This window comes from Poecilia formosa, unplaced genomic scaffold (assembly GCF_000485575.1).
Source record: "Poecilia formosa unplaced genomic scaffold, Poecilia_formosa-5.1.2 Scaffold2254, whole genome shotgun sequence".
Lineage (NCBI taxonomy): Eukaryota > Metazoa > Chordata > Actinopteri > Cyprinodontiformes > Poeciliidae > Poecilia > Poecilia formosa.
The window spans coordinates 1-21,086 of NW_006802193.1; the positions used below are offsets into that span (position 1 = coordinate 1).

Below are 21,086 nucleotides of genomic sequence, written 5' to 3' on the forward strand. Positions count from 1 at the left end.
CCACAGTCTGACTCACCCATCACTGTTGCATCTTTTGTTAAAGGTAAAGGTGGCTGTGGCTGCAGAGCCGTCATACTTCTAATGTCTGTCTTTTCTCTCCTGAACCTTTCAGTGTGTGCTCTACCTGTGGTCACTGAAAATCCTCTACCCAAAGACGCTCTTTCTTCTACGAGGAAACCATGAATGTAGACATCTGACAGAATATTTTACCTTCAAACAAGAATGTGAGTTTTGTCACTCTTTGCCCTCCTGATATGACATGCTCTTTCCGTCTGTGTGACATCGTCCCTCTGGCATGCAAGGCTTAAGTTATTTTAGATGTTTGCTTTTTTTTCTGTCTTTTTCCAACAAGAATGCTGGGAACTATGTTTTATTAATGCATATGTAGACAATACATATGCCTAAGAGAAAAGAAGTCAGCATGTTCTTCACTAGTGAGGACGACGCCACAGCAGTCACAGTTTCAGAGAACTGTTGGTGTTTTAAGAGAATACGACAAATGAATTTTAGATGAAGTGAGGGCAAAAGAGGACCAATCAAATACTATCGAGGGAGAAGTAGCTATGGATGACAGATAAAGGGAGTAGGGATGAGGAATAAAAGAAGCAGGGATGAAGAATGTGGCAGAAATGATGGATGAAAGAAGTAAATTTGAGGGAGAAAGGATAAGGAATGAAAAATTATGGATCCACAAATGAGGGATGAAGGTGACAGGAATATGAGGTAGTGGTAAGGATGAGGAAGGTAGAGATGTGGAACAAAGAAAGTAGGAATGAGGGATGAAGTAGTTAGAGATAAGGGTAGAAGATAGTGTTGGTAGAGTTGGGGTTGAAGAAGGTACAGATGAGGTTTGGAGGAGGTAGGGCTGAAGCCACAGGCCATGAAAGGGACACAGCAAACATTTGAAGGAAGGACATCACTTTTTTTTGCACCTACATGACAAAATCAAATTGTGGGGAAGCTGGTCAGGGTTAACAGGAACAAGGATGGACGGAGCTAAATACAGGACAGCAATGGAAGAAAAACTGTTAGAGGCAGATGTTCACATTTTAGCAGGACATCAATCCTAAACTCATATCCTCAGGTCCACTGGAATGGTTAAGGACAAAGCAGCATCTCATGTTAGAATGGCCCAGTCAAAGTCCAGACTTACATCCAATTAAATACTTGTGGAAAGGCTTAAACACTCATGCTCAAAACATTTCGCACTGGATTAGCTGATAATTTATTTGATCAGCTAATCCACACATGATCATCCGGATATTTTCTACTTCCAGTTGAATCTCCTCTCCTCCTAATCTCAACCTTTCCTCTCTTTCTGCTCCTGCTGTTGGGGATTTGTGTCCCTCCTTCCCCACACTACCCCGTCTCTCTCCATCCATCCCTCCTCATTCTTTTCCTCTCTCCGCGTATGTGTCGGCCTCTGCCGCCGCCGCCATGTTTCGGCATCCTGTCCGAGTGTGGGTGATTAGCGGCGAATTAATTTTGCCCTTAATGATTGGCTCAGGGACTTGCTCCTCTGTGTCTGATTGGCCAAGGGACGAGGAAGCTAATTTCCCCTGGTGCTCGTGGCGAATAGTGGTTGCCCTCAATTACCATCTGCTATGTGTGTGAGCGCGCGTGTTTGTGTGTGTGCGCAAGCGCAAGCGCTATGGCTGCGCGCGCGCGTATGTCTTCATAAATGTTTGAGTGCGTGGAAGGAGCTGACAACTGGTGGACTGGCAATAACGAGCTCTTGCTCTACACCAGGCAGATGGAGAGGATGACAAACACGCTCCTCGCTGAAGAACACCGGCTATTGGTACCCTGAAATATTAACGTTTTCTTTCCCTTTTTCGTCACCGTTCCTGCTTCCATCTCTCCTCTGTTTGAAATTAGTTTCCTCCCTTTGTGGCCTCCCTTCTTTAAAAATCCGCCGTCTTTATCTTTACTTATCTGCGTTCTCTGATCTATTTTCGGCTGTGTTTTAATCCCTTTTTGTGTCAATTAGTTTGTTACAGCCTCTTGTAAAATATTCTTAGAAAGACACTGTGTGGAGAAGTGTGGTTTTTTCCCCCCTCCTGCTTCAAGCTTTTATTTGTGCCAGAAATGTTTTTTTCTGTAGCGAGTTTGAATATATACAAAGCGTTGTAAAAGTATTCATAGTCCACAAATGTTAACATTACAACCCCAGTCTTCAATGTGTTTTCACTTGGGATTTTATTTGAGGAAAAAGCACAAAGTACAGTGTGAATTTTTAGTGGAAGGACAAAATTAAAGGGTTTGTAAAAACAAAATCTAAAAAAAAATGTGGCATGTATTTATATTCTCAGTTAAATGTTGCTCTGGACTTTGACTGGGCCATTGAAAGAAGTGAAAATCTTCCATTTTGTTCTGATTTTGCGTCTTAAATTAGACTATTTACTAAACAGATGACTATTGTAGGAAAATGGATGAACTGCATATTTTCAAATAATTGTTGTTACCCCTCTATTACATCCATCATACTAAACAGCAACACACTACTTAAGAGTATTTGTGTATTTGAAAAGGTTTAAGAAGTGCAAATAATTGTGTGACACATTATGATATTAGCTAACTGTTATGCCAGCTATATGAATACAAATACACTGAGAACAGCCGCACAGACTTCTGCCAGAAATGACCATTTAGTCAGAGAGTAAAAGCGGTGTAGATTTGTTAGTGTGTTGGCTGTTGGAAGCGTTGTCTATCAACGTGCGAACAAGTGTGTGTTTGTCCCGAATGCTGAAACGTCCCTCTACTCCTCTGACCTCCAGGTAAGATCAAGTACTCAGAACAGGTGTACGATTCCTGCATGGAGGCGTTCGACTGCCTTCCCCTGGCGGCGCTGATGAACCAGCAGTTTCTCTGTGTCCATGGGGGGCTTTCGCCCGAAATCCACACACTGGACGACATTAAGAAGGTACAACAGAAACCAAACACACACACACACGCACGCACGCACGCACACACACACACACACACACACACAGTATGTAGTATGTAGAATTAACATCCTGAACCAGATCTCTCAGAATGTTGTAATTGCGAGCTAAATTTGTTCAATAGTTTGATCATGTTTAGTTAAATACGATGCACCAGAAATCGCTTTATGTGTTCCACTGCAGTAACACATAAAGCGATGTGTTACTGCAGCACTTATTAAAGCATAGAGGACATATCCTGGAAAATACGTAGACAGTTCTCCCTCTTTATGTCACTTCTTTATCCAAATATGAAGACCTGAAGAGATTCAGCTTTGAAATAATTCTGCATGTGACTTAATGGAGAGTTGAACACATGCTTAACTTTTGTTTTGCTGGAAGACCACCTGGTGCAATATTAAATATTTTTAAAAAGCCATAACTAATATTTAAAACATGTATTGTAAAACATGGCTGTATGTCAATCCATACAGCCATGTTTTAGGATTTTATTTTTACTTTCGTAAGTACATAAATAACAAAAATGTGTTTTTATTCTTTTCTTTACACTTCATATTAACAGATCAGATCAATCGGATAGCTACAAAGTCAAGCTCAGAATTATTCATACCCTTGCCATATTTACATTTAGCTGGCCAGCAGTAAAAAGGAGGATTTGATTCCTGCAATCAACATTCTCATTTTCCTGTCTTCGTTTTTTTTAAGATCATGGAAAAGATTCTAATTTTTAACATGTCATTTTTAAAAATAAAATTAAAACAATCCTCCTTTTTCACTATTTTCTGAGAGTCCTTTATAATTTCTCCCGTGGTCGAATGAAAATATTTTTTTAATCTAAATCTGACAGTGGTATTAATAATTTCCATCTTAACAGTACTTTCAGTGTTTACCTGTTATTTAGAAAAGGTTTCCCTTTTCTCTTTACTCTGGAAAAAAAATGTTTCTTTGAACCAACTTTAAAAAAAATAAAATAAAATTAGCTGTAACAAATTAGAGTACATTTTTAAAAGTTGGTTCTAAGAAACATTGTTTATAGTGTTGTTGGTGTTAATTTTTAATTATTGGATGTTTCAGGGTAAAGATTGGTTTGATTAACGATAAGCATAATTCTTGATTGTTAAATCATTTTATTAATGCCAAATCTTACACAGATTAAGAAACATATAAATTCCTGGTTTCTTTAAAATGAGTAAAAATTCATCCTTCAGCTAAATTTTCAAACAGGTTATGAAACTGGCTGACCTACGTGTGTTGTTAATATGAGTTCATGTGGATGACCGGCGCTGCAGCTGGCTGACAGTGTGCAGTCAGAAGCCCGACTCTGAGGAGTCAACATGCCAACAGCTCTCAGGTTTCCTGCCCTTCATGGCTCGGCGCTCCCTGATCGCTCTCGGTGCAAAGCCCACACGGACACTACTATCAGGGTTAATGGAACATGATGAGCTCAATGAAAGCACACCTGCAGGCAGCCACAAACCTGCAGCAACTTTTTTTTATGAATGCCTTAAAAAAAACAATAAACAGAATCTTTGGATAACACCGGAGCGAGGAGAGAAACCGTAGCAGGAACATGTACAGTTCCCAGAAACCACAGCATACAAAGAAACACACACTTCCTCCTCTAATGGCAGTGTTTCCATGGTGAATCTGCTGGTGTGACATCTTCTCCCTCCTGTGCGGTGAGGGTTGCCATGGAGATGCTCCGCTCTTGACAGTGTGTGTTTGTGTGTTTATTTTATTTTAATTTTTTTCCCCGTGTTTTCTGCCCTCGTTCCGCTCTGATTTATACTCTATGTGCTCAGTTGCGGTTATGTGACTGTGGCGCACAAACAGCATTTTTCAGCTCATGTTTCTGAGGTTTTTATTTTAACATTCATGGTGAGAATTTGTGTCTCTGTACGCTTACGTGTGTGTGTCCGTGTCCCAGTTGGACCGATTCAAGGAGCCCCCAGCGTTTGGGCCCATGTGCGACCTGCTGTGGTCGGACCCCCTGGAAGACTTTGGCAACGAGAAGACCCAGGAGTATTTTGGCCACAACACGGTCAGAGGATGCTCCTACTTCTACAGGTACAAAAACACACAGCCAGGTCTCACATCAACACAAGCAACATTCAAAAATAAAGGCTTCGGAAAATGTCTTTTGTCAAAACATGACCTTCTTTTAATCGTGAACAAAGAAAAGTGCGCTTTTCTTCTATATGTCTAGCATGGAGTAGTGAGCCCCCTCCCCTACACGTTGCTGTATGCTGTCAGTCAGCTGTGAATGCCATGTGTCAGCTACCATTGGTGGGACCTCATAAGGTTTTTCTAAGAAATATTTGAAATTTTAAAAAGGTAATTATGTGTTAGCTTGTCTGTCGGTGTTACGACCAGTCTAGGGGGGGCCAGGTCGCAACATGAAGGATCCATCCTCCTCTGATCTCAGCAACCGACACACAAAGTCGAACAGTTGATTATTATTTATTTTAAAAAGATGTATTTGACAAAGATGTTACAAATGGAGTATTTGGCTTCAGAGTGAGCTATTGCCGAAAACAACAAACAAAAGGAAACTACCTAAATAGTAACAGAAACTTACCTAATCGAAAGCAAATAAACCACAGGACAAAAACTTACCTTCCTAACTAAGAAAAACATGAGAAAACTGAGGAAACATAAACGGCAGCTCACTCCTACACTCCAGAACTCTAACACAGACGAACAAAGGAAAGGGGTGTGGCCAGTGGAGATGAGTAGAGGATGGAACACAGGAAGTCCGCTTCCTGTGTTCCTGTATATTCGTCACCTGCGGGAAGCAGCCAATTAGACGTTCCGTCGTCTTCTGGAAAGCCAATCAGGGACGGGTACCTGCACACTCATGTTAGTATAATTAACCTTACGACGCCGGTCGTAACAGTCGGTATAACAAACAGTCTACTACAGACTTAGTAACATACCAATTAGTAAAAGTAAGCAGAATTGTATTTGTATAGCACCTTCCAAAGATAAAATCACAAAGTGCTTCATTGAATCTGTAGGAAAAGCCCATCAAACATAACATCAAATCAAAATTTAAAGCTTGTCTATACGAATAGGCTTTTAGCAGCGTTTTAAAATATTCAGTGGAATTTATCCACAATGGGTAAAATCAACTTGTTAGTAGAGTTTAGATTTATGATCTAAGCCCAATGCACATTCCAGATGATCGACCTACTCTGCGATTACAACAAGCGACAAAATGGAGCTGGAAGACGTTAAACCAAAGCTAAAAACTGACAAAGTTACGCTGCTTACTCAAATTATGATCTAAAAGGAAAATAAGCAAATCTTAATTAGAATATGCGAGGCTTCCTTCAGGCTCGACCTATAATGCAACTTCACCAGTCGGGCTGGATCGGCCTCGAACATGACGCCCACACGACTCCCTCACTCAGCTCCTTCAGACTAGTCAGCAGCAATTAGCAAATTGCTAATTGCAATTAGCAATTAACTGGAACTGAGCATCATTTGAGCTCATTATAGGAGCTACTTCTGAGAGAAACGCTGGTAAAAACATTAAAGCGTTAACAGAGGAGCCATGTTAGGATGACTTCCTGAAGGCAGAGTTTCAGAAAGAGCAGGAGCTTCTTAAAGAGACAGAGACTCAATTTCAAAGCGTTAAATTAGGAAATAACTTTTCTTTTAAGTCATATTTAATACAGCATGTTTATAACAACTGACGGTAACAGAGTTACTTGATTGTGCTATAAAATGGCAGTATATGCCTGTAAAATACATGACACTTCCCCTTTAAAGCTCTCATCATAGTCACCAGCCCTTTTCACAAACTCCCTCCAATAAAACTGAATATTCCCTACGAGCTCTGGCAGTTTCAGTCCATTTGAACAAGAGAGAGCAGTCCGTTAGCCTCCGAGTCCCGACGCTTATGAAGCTCACAGATATAAACTAACCTGATGTTCAAACAAGCCTGGGGAAATGCAATATGCAGACATACAAAGCTACTCTGCAGGAGCAATATCATTAAGGCGGGCAGTCGAAACAGAGATGGATGACTTTCTCTGGCCTCACTCGGTGCGTTTCAATTATTGGGGCGCCTTGTGGGCGCGCGGCGCAGGTGAGACGAGCTGCTCAACTATAAATCAGAAAGCTAATAAGTTTCAGGTAGACTTTGGGGCTGTTATTTTTGGGATGTGACACAGAAAGAAGAGTTCAATCACATCCGAGGTTCACTTAGTAATTTCAGGGATTTGCAGCAGAGAGAAGGAAAGAAAAAAAAAAAAACCCACGGCCAATGCGAAGAGCATGCGAGTAAACACACCGAGACGTTCGCCAGCGCACGCACACAGTTCAGCTTCAGCATGAAAAGATTTCCCACAATCCCCGGGGAGACTGCACGGTTCTGTTGCTATGACGACCGGCTACTCCTGCCAGATATGGAGGGATGTTAAGATACGGCGAGGGAAACGAGGGAGGGAGAGCAGCCGATGGTGGCGGCAGGATGGAGAGGAGGAGAGGAGGAGAGACGGAGCCGACCCCGGCGAGGCCGAGGCGGCGTTGTGACACGCTTCCTGCTCGTTTTCCAGGTTTAGGAGACACAGCAGCGGTAAAACAACCAGGCACCGACAGCACAGCACGGAGCGGCAGCCATGAGCCGATCTCTCACTGACGCCCCCTGCTGGCCACACAGCGGCCATAGCAGTGCCGCTTAAAGGATATTTCTCTTGTTTCTTCCTAATTCTGTCGTCTTTTTCTCCGTGCCAGTTATCCTGCAGTGTGTGAGTTCCTACAGACCAACAACCTGCTGTCCATCATCAGAGCGCATGAAGCTCAGGATGCCGGGTGAGTCGGCTACCATCAAATTACAAAATTATTTAACCTGTTAATTTGACATTCAGCATTCAGGAACCTTTTTCTCAAGTTTATTTGTGTAGCACATTTCAGCAACGAGGCAGTTCAGAATGCTTTACATCACACAAACATAACACAGTAGCCAATTAAAAAACAAGCAATAAACGTTACATTTTGTCAAATGCTATCATCGAAATCGTCAAGCAAATACACAAATATGTAGAATAATGTTCTAATTATTAATCAAAGAGAACTCTAAACAAATGGGTTTTTAGCTTTAATTGAAAACTTAATTAAAACTCAGTGTTTCGACTGTTTGCAGTTTTCTGGAAGTTTGTTCTCCAGGTTAATGACTCGTCAACACTGAATGCTGCTTCTCCATGTTTGGTTCTGGTTCTGGGGATGAAGTTTCCGTACTAACGTGGAGGCGCTGTGACAAAATCCTCACAGCATCAACGAATCATTTTGTTCAAACTGCACCGCAAACAGAAGAACACAAAGTCACATTTATCATAAACATAAACCTTCATTTTGCCTGTTTCTGTTCGTGATCAGACATTTAGCTGAGCAGCAGCCAGCTAGTATAACACGACTTTTTTGAAACCATTAATATCTATGAAAAAGTAATGTAATTTAAATATTTAGATTTTTTTATGGACATCAATATATTTATTAGTAACAAAGAACTTATTTTACATCTAAGATAAACTCCAACAAACTCCACGGACATACAGAAATACAAGTATAGACACTGCTTTTATTCAAAGTCTATGCTTGTTATTGTGACTAAGCTGTTATTTTTGCAAACACTGAAGTCTTTGCTCGGTGCATCGACACCTATCTTTTTTATTTTTCTGTTACTGCCTACCTGTCTCACTTTGAGCCAGTCCCTGTCTGGTTGCAGAGACCTCTGAAGCAACCCGTCCGACTCCATCTGCAGCTCAGCGTCTCATTTGAATAGCGCTAACGTGGGCGACTTGTTTGCCTCTCCCTGCGCAGATATCGCATGTACAGGAAGAGTCAGACGACGGGCTTCCCCTCCCTCATCACCATCTTCTCTGCGCCCAACTACCTGGACGTCTACAACAACAAAGGTTTGGCGCACGCGCCGGCACAGACACAGGGCCGTGGAAATGTTTTTGTACTCCTTAAAATGACTCACATTTTTGTCATGTGACAATCTCAAACCTCGAGGTATTTTATCGAGATTTTATTTAGTAGACCAACTAAATAATTTGTCTACTGGATGACAAATCGTCATCCAGTAGACATCCTGCTTCTACTGGATGACAAATCGTCATCCAGTAGAAGCAGGATGACGATTTGTGGTTTTTGAAATGTAGATGTAGGCGAAAGGGCTTAACCTCAATTTTTTAAATACCTGAACTGATTTTAGATTTTAATTGATTTTTGTTTTTCCATCACTTTTTTTATTTACTAAAAAGACATTACAAGTTACAGAAAAGTGACTTTTACTTCAGTCACCCCTTCTAAGTTGTATGGCGGGGTCTCATGGGCCAGGCTCTAAGGATTTTTGTTTAAGTATGAGAATATAGTCACAATATCAGCATAAAAGGATGAAAAGATGTTTTAATATTCCAAGGAAAAAGTTGTTTTAATGAGAACAGGCGTAGAGTTATCAGGATCAGACATAAGCATCTTAGTCTGTGATTCTTTCTTCTAAATAAACTCAGCTGTTTCCAGGATCGTTTCAAAGTTCGTCTACTGATTATAATTTGATGCTGATATGTTAAAAGATTAAGTGTTTCTATTAATTATAAAGTACTATTTACAAAACCTATGCCAAAGTACATCCTCACAAGATGCTCAACATTTCTCATTTTAATTTTTAGTTTGTTTTCATGTTGGGGTTCTCATGAAATTACTACTTTATTTTCCTAATATTACGACTTTATCGTTGTAACATTACAACTTTTATTGTAGCTTCAGAATAAATCATAGGCTGGCTTGCGTCTTTCCCATTGTAGAGTTGACCTGAATTCAAAGTCCACACATAATTACAATCTGTAAAACACACTTTTTAAACAAAATGGCGGCTCTTGGTGTGCTGACATCACTCTGAATTATGAAAAGCCAAGAAGTGTATTGGTGAAAAAAGATATCCAGATTTTCCAAAAATGAAATCTTCAAAAACCAAAAATGATTTATTGGTTTACATAAATCCAGCTGTTGATAAAAAAAAAACAAAAAACTGAATTTCTCTTCTACTGGCCGGATAGAAGTAAAATACATAACGGCTTGTTGTTGCAATGTGAGTGTGAACACTTTAGCAAGTTATTACAGGTTTATTTTATATACATATTTGAAACAGAGTCAACGTTTCAGCTGTTTTAACCGTTCTTGTAAAGTTTCGGTCCTGTTCAAGCATCCTAATTGTGTGTTTCTTGTAAAGTTTCGGTCCTGTTCAAGCATCCTAATTGTGTGTATCTGTGTGTGTGTGTGTGTGTGTGTGCAGCGGCGGTGTTAAAGTATGAGAACAATGTGATGAACATCCGTCAGTTCAACTGCTCTCCACATCCTTACTGGCTGCCCAACTTCATGGACGTCTTCACGTGGTCGCTGCCTTTTGTAGGAGAAAAAGGTACCAAATATAAACAGTCCATCCTGATGGACTCACTGCATGATCTCTGACCTGTCAATATTAAACAAATATTGATGTTACCTGCAGACACATTCACATTTTATCAGCCAGATATCTTCAAACTGCCCCTCGGTCAGCTAATCTCCACCAAGGCCATGAAGAAAAGGCACAAATCAGAATATAATCCACTGATCAAAGTGTCAGTCTTAACTTATGCTTTGAGTTATTGGTAAAAAGTATGACGACAAGAAACGTTACTATGTTGTCAAGTAGACAAAAATCTGCCTTGAAACCACAGATAAACATCTAATTGTCGTAATTTTTGCAGTGTCTGAATGGGAAACAATAAGTCATGCTGTATTCACAGCATTTTATTGTAGAAAAAAAATCATAACATTGTTTATATTTTTAAATCTATTTTATAATTTCTGGGTCCAGTTATGAATGTAAACCACTGGTGTCCATGTATTTCTGTTTTGTGTGTTTTTTTTTTGTTTTGTTTTTTTTATTTATTACTGCCACAAATTTAGCTATTTAAAAACCCATTTGTGCCCACCATCTGTAATTACCCTGCAGGAGTCGAGTCCGGCCATATGGTGGCGCCACAGTAAGGACAACGGAGGAGGAAAAAGCTCAAACCATTTTGTGCTTCTGGCTTCCTGAACTTATAAATCCTGACAAAATCTTTCTGCAGTCAAATGATGCTGTGATGAGGATCACATTAGAGCAGAACAATTTACATTATAATACTTTGAAAGTCTAAAAGGAGCTCCTTCCTTCTGATGTGTAACTTTGTTGTGATCGATTTGACATCTCAAAAACAGAATAATTAAAACGCGTTTCTCTGTTTGTGACAGTGACGGAGATGCTGGTCAACGTTTTGAGTATCTGCTCAGATGATGAACTCATGAACGACGGAGAGGAAATCTATGACGGTGAGACGTCATAGATGACAGAAGAAACCTTTTTAGTGTCAACACATTTGTTTTGATGTATTAAGACTCTATATTTCTCTGTTGCTTTGACAGCCAGTGCAGCCGCAGCGAGGAAAGAGGTTATCAAAAACAAGATCCGGGCCATCGGGAAGATGGCTAAAATGTTCTCTGTGTTACGGTGGGTCGAGTTTCTGTCACACAACATGTCGGTGTGCAACCGTCTGGACGAACGCCTACCTTTAAAAGCAATAGTCTGTTGATTCTGACAGCAAATTTCCTTTTGTCTGGAAAATTTAATGACAAAGTTGCAAAGCTGGCTTCAGTGGAGTGACTATTATGAACCGAGAACCTGGTGGAAGGGTCTGTCAGTCAGGCCTCTCTCTCAGGCAGAGCAAAATAAGAACAGTGGCTGACATTTAGACTTTTGTGAATGTATATAAGGTAGATTGATTTCTCGTGTTAAGTATCGGCCGATCAGCAATTTCCCAAAATTAAGAAAATCTGAGTAATTTCTTGGCGCAGCCCTATAGAAAATCCAATCATCTGTAAATCTGTCTGTACAGATGTCTATAAGCTGCTTCTTTCTTCCTAATCTTTTGCAGAAGTCAGTTGTCATTGCATCCTTTTATTTGAAAATCACATTTTGGAGTTCTGCTTTTTAAATCTGTCACTGTGTTTTTGCAGGTGTGCTGTGTGAGGAAGTGTGTAGTTCTCTGAATTTCTCTCCCGATAAACTTGTTTCTCCTTTTTTCATCCCCGCTCACATCCGTCCTTTGCAGGGAAGAGAGTGAGAACGTTCTGACCCTGAAGGGGCTGACTCCTACCGGCATGCTGCCCAGTGGGGTCCTGTCCGGGGGCAAGCAGACCCTGCAAAGTGGTGAGAGCTTCACAAACAAACAGCCCGACACACACATATACTGAGCCTCACAAAAGTGTTCACACCTCTGGAAGGGTTGCAGATTTTGTCGTGTTACAGCCACAAACGTCAAAGCATTTTATTGAGATTTAATTTAAGAGACCAACAGAAAATAGTGCAAATTTGTGAAGAAGAAAAGAAATATTCATAGTTTCCAAAAATTCCTGTCAGAAAACATGATGGAGACTGCAAAGGACCTGATACAGAGGAGGTTCACTCTCCATCCAATCTGACTCAGATTTGAGTTATTTAGCAGAAAATATTTTTAAAAAATCACTTTCTAGAGGTGCAGAGCTGGTAGAGACACTGCAACAGCCTCTACAAAGTGTTGACTATAAAATATATATATATAAAGGATACATATCTTTTATATCTTTATATATATTTTATTTTATTTTATTTTTTTTTTTTACATATTTGTTGAAACTGTCATTATGTTGTGAAAGTGATATAAGAGATAATCTGAGCTCCTCTGCCTTTTCCCACTGCTAACTAGAAACAACCAATCAGAGCCAGGAGGCAGATGATATTGCTGTCAATTATTCTTGCATACGTGCTGCTCATTCCCTCTTTCCCTCCCTCCGTTAGTCTCTGCTAAGCTACAGCTTCCTCCTGACAGCAGAGTCTGCCATGAAAGCTAAGGCTAGTTAGCATGGCCACTGAGATCGGCAGATAAATGGGTTTCCTGTAGCAGTAAGTTGTTTCTCCGCCTTTAGTACATTGAGCATTGCATACACAAGGTTGATTGACAGCACTAAGACCTTCCTCCTGGCTCCGATGAGTTGTTTTTGGTAAGGAGCGATGCATTTCTGTAGACGGCAATAATAGCTCAGAGAGAAGGCAGAGGAGCTTGATATTGTCACAGATTACCTCATGTCTCATACTATACTCTCACGTCACAGTGACAGCTTTAACAAAAGTCATATTTTTTGTAAAAGTTACACACTGTAGCTTTAAATTCTCTATTATTTTCATTCCTCTTCACAAATATTCACAATTTTCTGTTGGTCTCTGACATAAAATCCCAATAAGACGCGTTGAAATTTGCGACAAAATGTGGAACTCTTCAAGAGGTGTGAACATGGCCGACACTTCCAGAGCTAAGACTGTGCACTGATCGTACAAAGACACTCCACAGATTTTACTCTGAAACACACATTCAGAAACAAATGTTGAGGAAAAAAAAACCTCTCAACACATTGACCAGCTTCATCCTCCAGCCCCCCACTCTTCTCCTCCTTTCCAGCTGTTTCTTTGCTCTCATCTTTTTGCCTCACTGACTCGCTCACTCTCTCCACCTCACCTCATAGCCGAGGATACTAACAGCCTGCTGAGTGTGTGTGAGCGTGAACGTGGATAACCCTCAACGCAGACACGAGTCAGAACAGGACAGAACATGGATGGTGTCAATTTGAAAAAAAAAAGTGTAAACGGTGACAGAACCGACACAAATGTGTGTGAGTGTGTGTGAGAGAGAGAGAGACAGGAAGCTAGCTAGAGAGCTAACTCAAGCCGCTGCTAACACCAGCTGCTCTCTAAAGCTGAGGCTGCCTTGATAATGCTCGGAGGGCTTTGCATGTTTAAAGCCTGAAACATGTCTCTGACTCTCACTTTAAGAACTGTGGACTCTTGGGTAATCAGTTTTAATTCATTTTTACTCTAACATGCTTGTTTTTTTAGGTTGACTTGTGTATGAATTCCCTGTCTAGTGTTTATGCATTTCTAAATATGTTCATTTTTAACAACAACAAAAAAGAGTTGATTAAAAAGATGCGCACTCAAAAAAATAATAATTTGTTGGATGGACTCTAAAAAAAGAAAATAAATTTCTAAACAACTATTTGATTCTGATTCACCATAAATAAACTATGTTGTAGATTATTATGTCAGCAATGGGTTTAAGGTTGGAAAGTGTCCATCTTTACCCTTAACTCTGTAAAATTATACCAAACTCTCTGGCAGAGATAATTAGTGAGATAGAAACAGATGCAATCATCATTTAAAACAAAGACAAAAAGACATCTTACAGTAGCAGTTAGCATGATTAGCTTAGCTAGATTAGCATAGCTAGATTAGTATAGCTAGCATTACTAAAACAGGAGTACATGTGTTTCCAAGAGGTCCTTTCCTGAACTTTAAGTTTCTAATGCCTGTTTCACATGGCAAGATTTGAAAATCCTCAGCAAATTTTCTAAACCTGAGAACTTGCCCACATGACGATTAAAAACAGTCATAGATAAAACAGGTTTGGTCAAATACAACACACCACACACAGACGGATTTTACTCATGAACACGGAGATGTCAGAAGGAAAATTTCTCGAGACCAAACATGAGTTCAGACTAAACAAACATGGCAGACGAGGAAGAAGCAATGCCAGTAGTTTGGGGTCTATTTTTAGCAGATAAAAACACAATACAAAGATGTCCACCAGACTTTCTGGTGTGCCATTTTGAATTCCCCTTCATGTTTCTGGCTTTCTGATTAGATACTCGTCACAGTCAACAGGCTCACTCTCAACACACCACACACAGCAGGAATATCTCCTAAGATTATATTTAGATACGTTACAATAATCAAATCATCTCTAAGATTCTCAGATGGGGCGTTCGGAAGAGAGATCGATTTAATTTATCCTGCCGTGTGAACCAGGCATAAGGGATAATTGACATTTCCAAGTGAATTATGTTCTTTAGCATACAGAAACTGATAGCTCAAAAGGAAATAATATACTTTACTGTTATACGTTCAGCCTTAATGTTATCTGCTGAAAATCTTGCTCTCTTGCAGCGTGAGTGCTTCATCAGACTTCATTTTAAAAAACGTAATTGATTCTGGAAATAGTTAAGTTTGACTTCATTCATCCACAGAACAGAGTTATTTAGTTCAGTGTAAGCTGACTTGAATAAGATTGGATATTTTAACATTTTTAGCCTCTTTTCAGTCTGTTTCCTGGTGTGTCTCTAACACTAATAGTTTTTTGTAACCTCAACCCATACATTGATCTCTTACAATATAGTAAAATTTATCTATTTTTTATATTCATTCAACAAATTATTTTGTGTAAGATCAGCAAACCACCAGTAACAAACAGTAAGTGATTTAACAAACCCAGTTTAGTTGTTTTTTAGAGTGTAGCTGTGGTCTCTTCTACACTCTTTTTGTGCCCTGAGGCAGATATTTAAATCCACAACAGCATGTTTCAGCCTTCACCTCGTTTTCCTTCCCCTCCTTCTTTCTTTGTTTGCCATCTTCTCCTCCGGATTCTGTCTTCTCTCTCTCTCTCTCTCTTCCTGTCATTCCTTCTCTCTCTTCTTTTGCCATCCTTCAGCTACCATTGAGGCCATTGAAGCTATCGAGACAGTTAAGGACGCTGAAGGTAAAATCACTCTCATTTCACTGTGCGCGCTCAGCCGCCATGCCTGTGAGGTCATAGATCTCCTTTACCCACAATGCACCCAGCTCTTTTAACCACATCGCCTCTCAAAACTAAAGCCTGAAACCGCTTCATGCTGAGGTCACCACGCAAACACACGCATACACACACGCACACACACACTTGTGTTGCCTCCACTACACACACAAACACTTCTCCACATCACCTTCAGATGCAGCTCTCACCACAAGACACGTTTCCATAAAAAGAAGAAGAGCGGGGCAGTGGTCATGGTTACTCTGATGTCTCACTGTGTCTTTTCCTGATGTTTAAGGGATTATTTAAGTCTGTATGCAATAAATCCGTCTTCTTACAAGCAGAACATGAGTTACTTGTGATCGTAAGTAGGATTTTAGGAGGAAGTTTAGCCAACGTTACAAGGTTGAATCCCAGCTTTTCAGCAGCTGGTCACATGATGACCAAAGTGCAGAAAGGAACAAGTTATGCCTACGCATGTGTCAAAGTGAAGTGATTGCATAGGAGTTTTCTTTGCTGAAGGGAAATTTATTTAAGAGAAAACAACAACAACAACAACAAAAACGCTTTTAGCTGCTTCTGGAAATTTTTTGCTGTAACTGCAGTTCTGTGAAAATGATTTCCAGCCCTTGCATAGTTCTTCTTTCTTTGCTTTTTAAAAAATCACACTTACGGTACATGTTTCAGATTACAAAGGGCTGAAACGATTAATTGTATTAATTGTGATTAATTGATTACTGAAATAATTGTCAAGTAATTAACTGAAGTAAACAAACTCAAAATAAAGGCAATTTTTTGAAAGAAAAAACATTCTTAGAGCTGTTAAGTCAAAAATGTACTATACATGTATATACATTTTGCATTTAAGATTAAAATGCAAAATGTTCAAATTCAAATGTTCAAATTCTGTAAAAATCTTCTATTAATAATCAACAGATTAGCCATCCTATGCATTGATGTTGAGCACAAAGTGCTGAGCTTTTCATATGTTTGAAGTACCTTTTAGCTGCAGATTCTTCCTGTGCTTCCAATGATCAAACACTGAAGGATCATAATGCCATCGCATTTTAGGCAACACATTTTTTATTTTCTTATTTTAAAGGGAGTTGAATTGTTTGTTGCTGTTTTTTTGCACCTTTTAATGTATTTCTAATAGTATACAAAAAAGGAAAGAGAAAAATAAGCAAAATGTGAAAATTGTTTCATCAAATTAATTGATTAATTGTCAGAATAACCGATAACTGAAATAATCATTAGTTGCAGCCCTAAAATGAAGGAAGTCAGGTTGGTTTGGTAGCTTTTTCCCCTATAATATAATTATTATTTGAAAACAGCATTCAGAGTTCACTGAGCTCATCTTTTTCTGATATTAAAATGTTCTGGTTAATCTGAAACACTAAGTGTGACTGAAAAGCAGAAATTGAAGAAATATGTAAAGATTAAAAAAAAAAAATTCACCGTCCTCTATGGTTAAAATCATCACGTCTCTATAGTTTTTGACAGAAAATCATTTTGAAACGAAGCTGGGGTAAAAGTACCGAGATGTCTGTTTGTGCTGCTGAGCAACTTGTTGCCATGGCTTCTGTGCCGAGTGAAGTACTTGGTGATCCGTCTGCATGTCCTAGTTAGCCTCACCGCTTTGTGTGTAGTGCTGTCTTTAGCTTACCTGAAGTACAGTCCATAATTTGTTTGTTTGAATAAATTATGGAAATCCCTTTTGCTTTTATGTTCTTATGTATTCGTAGCTTATGTTGCAGAGCGTGTTGTGGAGTATTTTGACAGTCGCCTTTGTTCAAAAGAGACGCAAGACGCTCTTCCAAAGATGATTATTACAAGATTTTCACTCTGTCAGAGTATTTAGCTATATGTGTGAGAACAAGCACATAATGTACTGATACAAATAAAATTTTGGCTAAATTACTGGAAGACTGAAGATAAGGAGTTTCTGGGAGGTTGTTTTCCTCTCTGGTTTGAACTGTCCAAGGTCGCAGTCTGCAGGTGCAAATTCCAGAGTGGTGAAATAAGCTGAGAAACACTCTCTCTCTCTCTCTCTCTCTCTCTCTCTCTCTCTCTCTCTCTTTGTCTGCCCTCTTTGTAGAGGGATAGTGGATATTAAAAGCGATGTACTTTCATCTTTTCTTCACTTCCCTGATCCAGCCAGGGGAGTCATTGCTCATTTCCTTTGCTTAATTTCTTAATAAAATAATCAAAATGCATTTTGATTTGTTCTTGATTGACTCAATGTTTCGCCTTAGGTAAAGATTTATTTATTTCCTTAAACTCAGATGATGTTTTTTCACTCATTACCACAGTGAAACCACATTATGTCTGGAAAATCATCACCATTACAGAATGAACTTAGAACATTTCAGATGTGTTTGTAGCTTTCGCTTTATGATTCGGTTGGAAGGGGAAAACACTACCGGGGACTTTCTGTTTCAGTGCCTCAGCGCTGTCCTGTGACTCAGTGTGGCACGTAGTCCTTCCTGTAAACATCACACTTTGTAGTCAGCACACAGTGAACCAGAGCTTTATCTAGTCGTAAAACACAGATTGAGCTCTGGAAAAGTATTCATCCCCCCAGTAAACATGTTTTAAAATTATTATTTCTCTCCTTACAAGAAACCTCAGTGTATTCTATGGGGATTTTCTGCTTTGAACCAACACAAAGTGTGGTGTTAATGGGAAGCAGAAGGAAAATGCTACATAAAGATGCAGTTTGAACTGAGTTTTTATTTAGAGTTAAGGCAAATGCATTCCACACATTTTAGTTTTTGTTTCTAAAAATGTTTAAAAACCACATCTTTTTTTCCCCCTTTCACTTTGCTTTTCTTTGGGTTGGTATTTCACCTAAAATTCCTATTAAACATGTTCAAGATTGAGGTTGTAAAAGCTGAAGATGAAACCCAACAACTGGGTCACGAGCCGCATCGTTTCAGCAGGAGCCTCCTTTAAGAGAAACCGTGGAGACGTTCAATGAACTCAGAGAAAGAAAAAACTGTTCACTGCCATAAAAAAAAATCAATGTGTTCGATCAAATACAAACAGGATTGATTAACAGAATTACTGCTGCATTCTGTCTTACACTCCCTCAGGATTAGAAAATGATGTTTAAAAAAAATCCCTCAAAAGGGAAGAAAAAAAAACGAATCTTTTGAACAAACGCCCGACTGTCTACAGTTCAAAGTGTTTTAAGGATATAGTTTCTGTGCAGCTCTGCATCTTTGGGTGAGGATGTTTAACCCACCGGGTGTCTCAGACTCCTGATCAATCAGGATCAATCTCTGGTTTACACCCATGGTCAGTCTGGGTCAGAACAATCCCAGCAGACAGCAGATCAGCCGACTCCCGCTGTGTGAGCCGAGTTCGGTGTAAAAGTGGCAGAGCGTTGTTTATCCAAACCCTGACCCGACCCTCAGCTAGAAGCAGGAACAGGGGTGGGCATTTATCGTATCATTTATCAATTATTGTGATGATAAATATTGATTTATCGTTGTCATGATAAATTCCGATTAATGATGTTTAAAATCCTTCAAAACTGTTCGTATTGTTAAAAAAAACCCATCATAATGCAAAAACTTTTCATAGAACCTGAGTTTTTTCGAAATTAGCATGATTCCATTAAGCGAATTAATTTTCATAATTCGAATTTGCTCAACTTTAAGGTTAATGGAAACACAACTTCTGTCACAGCATTCACACACCCACAAATACACGTTGTTCTTGAAAAACATTCCCACATAAAGTACACTTCTTGAGGACAAAAGTCACATAAAGAAGTTATTTATATCCTTAAACCAGCAATCGTTACTGTATTTAATCATATTTTCAAATTTATTGATAATTATTGACACTTTAATTGATCAAACAGTTAGCGTATTTTGCAAAACTGTAATGGATCACGTCTCCCTGGGTCGGTTAATTCCAGGCGTAAAAGTGAAACCGCAAAGACAACAATCACGGCTCAACTTCACAATCAACCGGAATTTATTCACAGTCGAATGCATAAAATGACACCAATATCTCAACATAACCATCAGATACCAAAACCACATAGAAAACATAAATCACCTTTAGAAAAAGAGAAAATACGAAGACGCGTCTCCAGACAGAAAAACCAGTCTTAACCCAGCAATCTGACCAAGTACTGCAGCTCAACTATATTTATGCCTGGCAATATCCAGATGGTTCTTTGGCTGTTGTATGAGTACTGACATCACCGTTCAGATGATACTGGCGCGTGTTGGAAGCCCAAGACGAACCAGTATCACGTGATGTCTGTCCACCGCCGCATGCAGGCAGAGCGCGATACTTTCTGCCCAGAGATAATGCAGGTTTTTCCAAGGTGATGGGATGAATCCATCTACTATCTCAGTCATCCTCCCAAACCTCCTCAACGTAGTTTCCCAAACTATTAACAATGGATGCGCTACTTCATGCAGAAACATTTTCCACTCAGTGGGACTGAATGTGTCGGCTATCTGCACTTCCATCCCTCCAAACTGGTTTTCTGAATCCGCACAGAGCCCTGCTGACCTCTCCATTGACCCCGCGCGTTACTACACTAAAAAGCAGGTTTTGGTTATGAAAAATTAGCACACATCCCATATAATATCTTCAAACTTGTATAAAACAGACATGAGCAGTTTAAATACTAGAACATCTATTATGCTCTATATTTTCTAATTAGTTTTCTGCTTCTTTGGTTATAATGAACTAAAACATTTCTCAGATGAGTATATGTGACTTACACTTTTAAGGATGTAATCCAATATAAAAACTCTACTAATTAGACTAATTTTAATTAAAATTGTTTAAAATACTCTACTGATTAAGCTATACGTTGATTAAACCATGAGTCTAAAGCTAACCTGAGGCCTACTAAAAACAAGCATAATCAACCTAATATTTCAACATTAGCTAAAAATTGAACCATTAGAAACTAGCATAGTTACAACAGCAACACAGAATATTGTGACAAAACTTTACGTCCATATTGCCCACCCCTACATGTGAATATTTAATTGGAAAAAAGCCATTGCCATGTGCATTCAAGTCTCATTTTCAGTTTTTTCAGAATCCCAAAGGGTTTGGATACACACGCCTCTACTGTGTTTTTCTAAATATTAACTCTGCGTATGTGTGTGCCCGCAGCCATCCGAGGCTTCTCTCCGCAGCACCGGATCAGCAGCTTCGAGGAGGCCAAAGGCCTGGACCGGATCAACGAGAGGATGCCGCCTCGACGCGACGCCGTCAACAGCGTGGGGCTGTCGATGGGTCGCATGAACATGGGCGAGCCCAACGGCACCGACAACAACAGCAATATCCAGTGATCGACCGAAAAACAGAAAAACAACCCCGCTCTCACCTGCCTGCAGTCTCTACAGTGATACCATATTTACCCAGTCGTGTACATAGGCATATAAACAGCAGAAACACACACACACAC

The 21,086-nt window shown here is 39.6% G+C and overlaps 1 protein-coding gene across 1 annotated transcript; it reads left to right on the forward strand.

The window, feature by feature from the left end:
• Positions 1-111: 111 nt before the first annotated feature.
• On the forward strand, positions 112-21,086 carry LOC103133104 (serine/threonine-protein phosphatase 2B catalytic subunit beta isoform-like). Its single transcript, XM_007544873.2, has 11 exons — positions 112-224; positions 2,778-2,923; positions 4,873-5,012; positions 7,686-7,763; positions 8,772-8,866; positions 10,249-10,374; positions 11,232-11,309; positions 11,403-11,487; positions 12,089-12,186; positions 15,557-15,604; positions 20,792-21,086. The coding sequence occupies exons 2-11, from the start codon at positions 2,816-2,818 to the stop codon at positions 20,968-20,970; spliced, it is 1,035 nt and encodes a 344-aa protein (XP_007544935.1). The 5' UTR covers positions 112-224; positions 2,778-2,815; the 3' UTR covers positions 20,971-21,086.

What these genes read in the sequence shown, in the direction of transcription:
- LOC103133104 (XM_007544873.2), top strand. Translation starts at nt 2,816, where the DNA reads ATGGAGGCGTTCGACTGCCTTCCCCTGGCGGCGCTGATGAACCAGCAG. An exon ending in CAAGCAGACCCTGCAAAGTG is followed by an intron (nt 12,187 to 15,556) that starts GTGAGAGCTTCA and finishes GCCATCCTTCAG; the next exon opens with CTACCATTGAGGCCATTGAA. An exon ending in GACAGTTAAGGACGCTGAAG is followed by an intron (nt 15,605 to 20,791) that starts GTAAAATCACTC and finishes GTGTGCCCGCAG; the next exon opens with CCATCCGAGGCTTCTCTCCG.